The following is an 8,657-nucleotide window of genomic DNA, read 5'->3' as shown; positions in this document are numbered from 1 at the left end:
TTATGCTTCATCTTTATTTCACAATGAAAACACACTGGTTATATTATTATATACTAATAAACTTAGCTTATGTGTTCCATGTGAAGCTTGAAGCGGGTCAGATTGGCTGGGCCACTGGTTGTGTAGATCTGGTTTTGGAGTATACTGTAGTACAGTATCATATGCTATAGTATAATGTACTATACTGTGTGTAGTATGGCATAGTATACTATAATGCTGCGCATATGAGCAGTATAGTATTATAGTACTATAGTATAGTATTGTATGTTATTGCACAGTCAACTGTAGTATAGTACATTATGTGTGCAGTAAAGTATAGTATAATATAGTACAGTATAATGTGCTATAGTACAGCATATGTGGATTATAGTATACTGTAGTATAGTACAGCATGTGTGGATTATAGTATACTGTAGTATAGTACAGCATGTGTGGATTATAGTATACTGTAGTATAGTACAGCATGTGTGGATTATAGTATACTGTAGTATAGTACAGCATATGTGGATTATAGTATACTGTAGTATAGTACAGCATATGTGGATTATAGTATACTGTAGTATAGTACAGCATGTGTGGATTATAGTATACTGTAGTATAGTACAGCATATGTGGATTATAGTATACTGTAGTATAGTACAGCATATGTGGATTATAGTATACTGTAGTATAGTACAGCATGTGTGGATTATAGTATACTGTAGTATAGTACAGCATGTGTGGATTATAGTATACTGTAGTATAGTACAGCATGTGTGGATTATAGTATACTATAGTATAGTACAGCATGTGTGTGATAAAGTATAGCGCACTATAGTACAGTATACTGTAGTATAGTACAGCATATGTGGATTATAGTATACTGTAGTATAGTACAGCATGTGTGGATTATAGTATACTGTAGTATAGTACAGCATGTGTGGATTATAGTATACTGTAGTATAGTACAGCATGTGTGGATTATAGTATACTGTAGTATAGTACAGCATGTGTGGATTATAGTATACTGTAGTATAGTACAGCATGTGTGGATTATAGTATACTGTAGTATAGTACAGCATGTGTGGATTATAGTATACTGTAGTATAGTACAGCATGTGTGGATTATAGTATACTATAGTATAGTACAGCATGTGTGTGATAAAGTATAGCGCACTATAGTACAGTATACTGTAGTATAGTACAGCATATGTGGATTATAGTATACTGTAGTATAGTACAGCATGTGTGGATTATAGTATACTGTAGTATAGTACAGCATGTGTGGATTATAGTATACTGTAGTATAGTACAGCATGTGTGGATTATAGTATACTGTAGTATAGTACAGCATGTGTGGATTATAGTATACTGTAGTATAGTACAGCATGTGTGGATTATAGTATACTGTAGTATAGTACAGCATGTGTGGATTATAGTATACTGTAGTATAGTACAGCATGTGTGGATTATAGTATACTGTAGTATAGTACAGCATGTGTGGATTATAGTATACTGTAGTATAGTACAGCATGTGTGGATTATAGTATACTGTAGTATAGTACAGCATGTGTGGATTATAGCATACTGTAGTATAGTACAGCATGTGTGGATTATAGTATACTATAGTATAGTACAGCATGTGTGTGATAAAGTATAGCGCACTATAGTACAGTATACTGTAGTATAGTACAGCATATGTGGATTATAGTATACTGTAGTATAGTACAGCATGTGTGGATTATAGTATACTGTAGTATAGTACAGCATGTGTGGATTATAGTATACTGTAGTATAGTACAGCATGTGTGCGGTAAAGTATAACGCACTATAGTACAGTTAAATGCGCTATAGTATAGCACGTGCTATACTATTTATATAGATTTATATTGAATAAATCTATAGTTCAGTAGAAGTATGGTATAATATAGTAAAATATGACGTAGTAACATTATTATATTGTAACAGTATAGTTTAGTAGAAGTATATTACAGTGTAGCATAGTGCAGTACTATAGTTCAGTAGAAGCATGGTATAGTAAAGTAGTATGGCAAAGTAGTATAGCAGAAGCATAGTGTAGTACTATAGTATAGTATAGTAAAATTATTATACTGTAACAGTGTAGTTTATTAGAAGTATAGTACAGTGTAGCCTAGTAGTATAGCAGAAGTATAGTGTAGTACTATAGTATAGTAGTATGGTATAGTGAAATTATGGTATTGTAACAGTATATGGCTTCTGAAGTGCAGTAGCAGTATGGGACAGATTTCTTCTGAAACACACTAACAGAACTACTGTAGAGTGACACACACACACACACACACACACAGATACACACTGAGATACATACACTCTGTGAGTCACAAACTCACCGTGGGTTTGATGGATCTGCTAAATGTGAAATGTAAAGATAAAAATATGTGTCCCTGGGTATATTTGTGTGTGTGTGTGTGTGTGTGCCTGTTCCCCTGACTCTCTTTCTCTCTCTTTCATTGTGACTTTCCTCTGAGTGTGTTTGCTAGTGATAGACACACACACTGACACAGTTATAGGCTTAAAAGTTAAATATCAGTGCTCCAGCACGAGTGCAGAGAAAACTTCCACTCACACAAACCCGGGAATAGAATTGGAAAAAAAAAATCAGATTTAAACTTAGTTTTTTCCCCAAGTACTGAGAGTAAATATACAGTAAGTTCCTGCAATCTAGAAAACAAATATATCTGATTAAAGAAAAACAGAATGCTGAAACTATATGAATACTTTCACTTCTGAACATAAACCACCACGTCAATGATGTAACATCGTTAGAAATTTTAAACAACAATCAGTTAATAATCACACAACATTTCCAAAGCTGAACTATTTGGGCTGTTTTAAGCCCTGCAAAGAATAGAAAAAACATTAAAGCAAGAAAAAAGAGAGTTTGATAATCATCAACAATAAAAACACAGAAATCTCTCTTATGATTTAGTGAGGTGAAAGGAAAAAAACACATTACATTACTGATGTAATGTGAAATAGTTACATCCAGGGTGGAATACTGATTCCCAGATTTACTGTGGACAATCCTGCACTGGTTATGGGTGGTTCTGCACTGATTATGGGCGGTTCTGCACTGATTATGGGCGGTTCTGCACTGGTTATGGGCGGCGATGGACTGGTTATGGGCGGTTCTGCACTGGTTATGGGCGGTTCTGCACTGGTTATGGGCGGTTCTGCACTGGTTATGGGCGGTTCTGGACTGGTTATGGGCGGTGATGGACTGGTTATGGGTGGCCCTGGACTGGTTATGGGCAGTTCTGGACTGGTTATGGGCGGTTCTGAACTGGTTATGGGCGGGTCTGGACTGGTTATGGGCGGTTCTGGACTGGTTATGGGCGGTTCTGGACTGGTTATGGGCGGGCCTGGATATGGGTAAAGTGCAGGCCAGGAACAAGTCAAGAATTAAAAAAATACAGCAGGTGTAAAGTTGAGCAGGATGGAGATGTTAATGTGGCTGTAAAAAACGAACAGTTCATTCTGATGGAGATGAAAGAGGTGTAATTACTGCATGATGGAGGGATGAAGCCAGTGTTTTTTTTTTTGCTCTGAATATTGTTTAACTGAGAGAGAGAGAGAGAGAACGAGAGAGACAGAGAGAAAGAGAGATGGTTAGATTAAAGCAATATATGCAGAGAAAGAGAGATGGGTGGATAGATTAGAATGATACACAGAGAGATGAGTGGATAGATAGAAGAGAGACAGATAGGGAGAGAAACAGAGAACAAGATGGATAGATTAGAGCAATAGATAGAGTGAGAGATGGATGGATAGATTAGAGATGAAGATGGATAGATGACGTCAGAGAGTGAAAGAAAGGACAAAGAGAGAGAGAGAGAGAGTTACAGCTTTACCTCTGACTGTTACAAAGCGCTGACACTGGAGACTCCTTCCATCAATGCAAACATCTCCTTACAAAAAAGAGAACTGCACCATATCAGTTTTATTATTACACACGTTTTAATCCGTTTATGTGGAGCGTCCGTCGTGCGAGTTCCTGTGAATGAGCTGTTACTATAGCAACATGTTCTGACCAATCCGATTCCAGGGTTCAGCTGCACTGTAGTGTAATAAACAGTGCCAGTTGTGTTGTGGAGAGAGAGATGGACAGATTGGGACAGAATGTTAGGTGGTGAACAGGACAGGAGGGTTAATACAGCAGAGCTGCTTGTTGGTGGGTTCTGCCCCTGAAATTAACCCCGCTGAAGGCTTCTCTCAGCACATTTCCTCCGCACAATTCTCCTGTCGTTGGACATGAAGGCCGCTGTCTGTCTCCGCAGAGCTAAATGTGAGGAGACAGCGCAGAGACATCAGAGCTGCGGGGAGGGACGCGAGGGGGCGAGGACCAACGCTCACAAACCATAACGGTTAACAACGCGTTCTATAGGCGTTATAGAGTTATTTTTAAAATCATTGGTCACAAAAGGTTTTCTGATTGGCCAGGAGGTGTTGCTAGTGCTACAGTAACAGCTCATTCACAGGGACGTGTAAACAGATAAAAAAAATCACTGATGTGGTTCTTTTTTTCGTAAGGAAATGTTTATTTAACATGAGTTAAGGAAGGAGTCTCCAGTGTCAGCGCTTTGTAAGTTTTTTCCTGACATCTTCAGGACAGAAGAGTTTACGCTTTTTGGTTTCTTGGTAAAAAAGTATGACGTCGTTCTTTAATAAATATGAATCTGTAATTGTTGGAAAGTTGCTGCGGTGTAAGAGGAATAAAACACAAACAGTAACAGTCACTCTGCTTCATCACACCACCCCGTCACTCAGTGTTTCACTGTAAACATCAACACACACACACACGCACACACACGCACACACACACACACACACACACACACACAGAGCATTAATTCTTTAATTAGGTTATTATTCTGAACACTTATACACCGGTTTCCTTCATCAGTATTCAGACCCGGCTGAAGTGAAACGACTCATCAAACATCTGCAATACGTTTTAAATAAAGAAGCCGATGAAATGAAAAAGTCCTGCAAAAAAAAAAAAAAGTGCAAGACGAGGGTCCTTCGGCTGTCGAGCCGTTTTACACACTCGAGTAGATTTATTTCAGAAGTCGTTTCAGAACGTCTCGCCGCCTCAACATGAATTTTTCATCCTGCATTGTGCCACTCGATATCGGCTCATTTAGATTCTGGAGCAGATGAGCCAGCGACCTTTCAGACCGTGATTAAGTTAACCTTATTTTTACAACCGCACTGTGGGCCTGTCATATTTTAATTAGGACCCACAGGCACGGATGGAGAAACAGAGCAGCGTGGGGGAAAAAATGCACGCAGGTGACGAGTGATGAGATTTATATATGTATATATAAAATCAGTCTTAATATGCTGCATTCAACAATTCATCAACACACACACACACACACACACACACACACACAACATAAACAAAATGATGCCTGGCAATTCTAATTGTAAAAGAAAATTCTACGTTTATTTACTGAAAATGTAATAATACGTCATAACTTGCAACATTTTCCTTAAAATTATTGTTAATTATTTCAATACTAATTAATAAAATAATTAGTTAATTATTTTCAATTTATTTATTTATTAAAATAAACTTAGATTTTTTAAAATAGCTTGCTTTAAATATAAATCTGTATATATTAAATATATATTTTAATCTGATTTAAAATATTAATCAAATCTAAATAAAATATGCAAATAAATAAATAAAGAAAGAAAGAAAGAAAGAAAGAATAGCAAATAAAACAATCATCGGTAACACTTTCTATGAAGCCCATGCTCCTAATGAATTATATTCACATTTATAATTATAATTATAAGCAAGTATTACTTATGATTTATTACTTTTTATGGTTCCATGAATGTGTTTAAAGAGATACAGCATCATAAATACATTCATGGAACCATAAGACTGACTAATTAACACTTATAAATCAGTGTATAATGCATTATGAGCAGCGAGAAAGCAAGTAATTATAACAATAATATAAAAGTAACTATAACTGTTATTATAATGAAGTGCAGGTCTTGATGTGTCTTTATAAATGTATTTATAGAACAGTGATACTTGCTTATAAATAATTATAAATGGGGTTATAGTTCATTATGAGCATGAGCTTCGTAGAAAGTGTTACCCAGTAGTGTAGTGTAAGCTCCGTCACTCCGCGGCTTCTTTCTTTCCTCGTCCTCGTGTGTACCTGCGACTGTAAACCGGCGGGACGAGGCTGCTGACGAGCCGCCGCACTTCACATGTTGACGCTGGTGACAACAGGCACTTGTGCTGTGACAGACTGTCAGGGTTTGATTTTAGGGTGCGCCCGCCTGTTCTCTCTCTCTCTCTCTCTCTCTCTCTCTCTCTCTCTTTTATTCTCACACCATCTCCACCGTCACACATCAGATCACGCTCAGGGTAAAGTTCCTCTGACACGGGCGAAGAAGTGTCACTGTCACTGAAATTTAAAAGAACACAAAAATAAAGAAAAGTGCAGTGTGAGTGAATGGAGGACTAGAAAAATATTAAATGTGCATATATTCGCAACGTGAGTCTCTTCGATCACAAAAACAAAAGATGCGAAGGTCAAATGCTTTTCAGTGGATCTACAGCTCAGATTCATGACACTCAGTGTATTGAAGCTTGGCAGAAGATTCTCCTCTCTGAGGAATCTCACAAATTTTTGTGTATTTATTTTAATTTAATGTATTTATTTCCTCCATGTGTATCGCTTTTATTTTTTTCTTTGTTGTTGTTGTATAAGAGCCAGGAGAACACGCTGTATTTGAGTGGAACCTTTAGCAGTATTTCCACCTCATGGTCAGTCCACCATTTTTCTTTTTTTTTTGCTCATGTAATGTTTTTTTCCTCATTTCTCTTTCTCTATTTTCTTTCTCCAGTGTGCAACATGCAGCTCTTAACGCTATTCCTGATATGTTTGACGTAAGAGTTTATGACGTATGTTCACTGCACTGTTGTGCTCATGTGAACGTCTTCAAATTGTTTTTGTGCAGATGAGAATATTTTTTCAGGAGCGCTATTCATGTGGACAAGAATTTCGCCTTTAGAAAATAAAAAAGATTATGCCTGCTGAGAGAATCCGGAGAATAAGAGCCGCACCCTGCCCGTGTCATTCTCGCCCTCGATGGGACGCGTGTAGCGGTTCTTTTTGACATCGACTGAATGACTCTGTCTCTGAAATAAGGTGCATTGTTTCCTGTCTTTGTGCGAGAACACACACGGCTCGGTGCTGTTCGAGAGTCTTTGAGCAGAGCTGACAGCTGATCTGCAAATACCAAAGGTGTATTGTGCTGCACTGTGGAGGCAATGATGTTTATCTCAGCCCTTCGAGTCTGGAAAAAAAATATATATATATATATATATCTATATAAAAAGATATTTTCAGTGTTGGCACAGACAGATTATCTAAAAATAACATTCACAATTTTCCTTTTTTTCTCTCCGTATCTCTGTCTTTAACTGTTTTCTTGTTACCATGGCCTTGAGGATTAATATACCTTAACCTAACTGTGATATATTTAGGACTTTCTTTGTGCCTCCTTTCTACAAACTGAACCAGTATTGTCCAGAGTATTGATCATAAACTAAAAAAAAGATGGATTCTTGTTCGGTTTTTGTTTCTCAGTCATCAGAGACTCCTGAAACGACACGGTAAGATTGCGAGATGAAGGCCTGGACATTTCCTTGAATATTTCTGAGCCTGGTCTTGCTGGGATTCAGCTGTGGTTGATGAGCTGCCACGCATAATGAAGAGTCTGCCACGCATGCTGAGACAGAGCGAGCTACACGGGCGTCTGATGGCAGGAAAGATTGAGCGTCAACAGCGTAATTGTGGCAGGAGAATTGATGTGAAGATATCACATTACCATGAATAAAGGGGAAGAGCAGCGGACTGACTCCTGAGGCTTGAGGGATCCTGGTGGAGATTCGGCTCGTCTCCGTGTTCAGGTGGTGACGCAGACCAGGGCCGTGATGAACCGCGGAAAACCAGGCAGGGGAGGCCATTATAGCTCAGTTTAATGGAGTTTCTTCTGCTTTGTGTAACAGTTCAGCGAGCTTTCGTGTTTATTTTCAGCTTCATTTTTAGTCCTGTTTTCACAGCTGTCTTAACATTTGCTCGTTTTTATTCATTAGTTTGTGGATTTACGCTCAATATCAGCAGTCGTCTGTTAACTGGTGAACAGCGGTCTGGATGCTAGCGACTTCAGTTTTCTGAACGTAAACCATTGTGGCTTCTGTAGCAGATTCTACAGTATTTGTGGATTAATGATTAATTAGTTAATTATGCTAAAGAGCTCTGCATTTTAACACTAGAGTCCACAGAGTACACGAGTTATCACTCAAACACACGCTGAAAGGGTCTTCTTTTCCCCCTGAATAAAAACGGCACATGAGCCAATCAGCACACGAGTCTGAAATGATTGACAGTTGCACAGGTGCTGTAAACTCTCTGATATTAACAGACACACTGGAAGCTCCGCCCCCTTCAACACATGTTTCAGCTGGAAATATGCTTTAAAGATGCGATGACGCTTTGGCCTCCTCGCTTTCTGTCACCGTATGAGTTCATTAATGTGAAATAAAATCTGTGTGTGAAGTGTGTGTTCCACTTAGCTAACAGCAGAGAAGTATACAGTTA

At 38.1% G+C, this 8,657-nt stretch overlaps 1 protein-coding gene across 1 annotated transcript; it reads right to left on the bottom strand.

Moving 5' to 3' along the window:
- Positions 1-3,000: 3,000 nt before the first annotated feature.
- LOC128319146 (uncharacterized) lies at positions 3,001-8,023 on the bottom strand. Its single transcript, XM_053237784.1, has 5 exons — positions 7,885-8,023; positions 7,118-7,283; positions 6,380-6,455; positions 6,141-6,264; positions 3,001-3,383 (listed from the first exon to the last, which is right to left on the bottom strand). The coding sequence occupies exons 1-5, from the start codon at positions 8,021-8,023 to the stop codon at positions 3,001-3,003; spliced, it is 888 nt and encodes a 295-aa protein (XP_053093759.1).
- Between the last annotated feature and the right edge of the window lie 634 nt (positions 8,024-8,657).

The sequence above is a fragment of the Pangasianodon hypophthalmus genome, chromosome 10 (genome assembly GCF_027358585.1).
Source record: "Pangasianodon hypophthalmus isolate fPanHyp1 chromosome 10, fPanHyp1.pri, whole genome shotgun sequence".
NCBI lineage: Eukaryota > Metazoa > Chordata > Actinopteri > Siluriformes > Pangasiidae > Pangasianodon > Pangasianodon hypophthalmus.
Note: the sequence above shows the minus strand (reverse complement) of the source record. Positions and strands in the feature narration are given on the sequence as shown.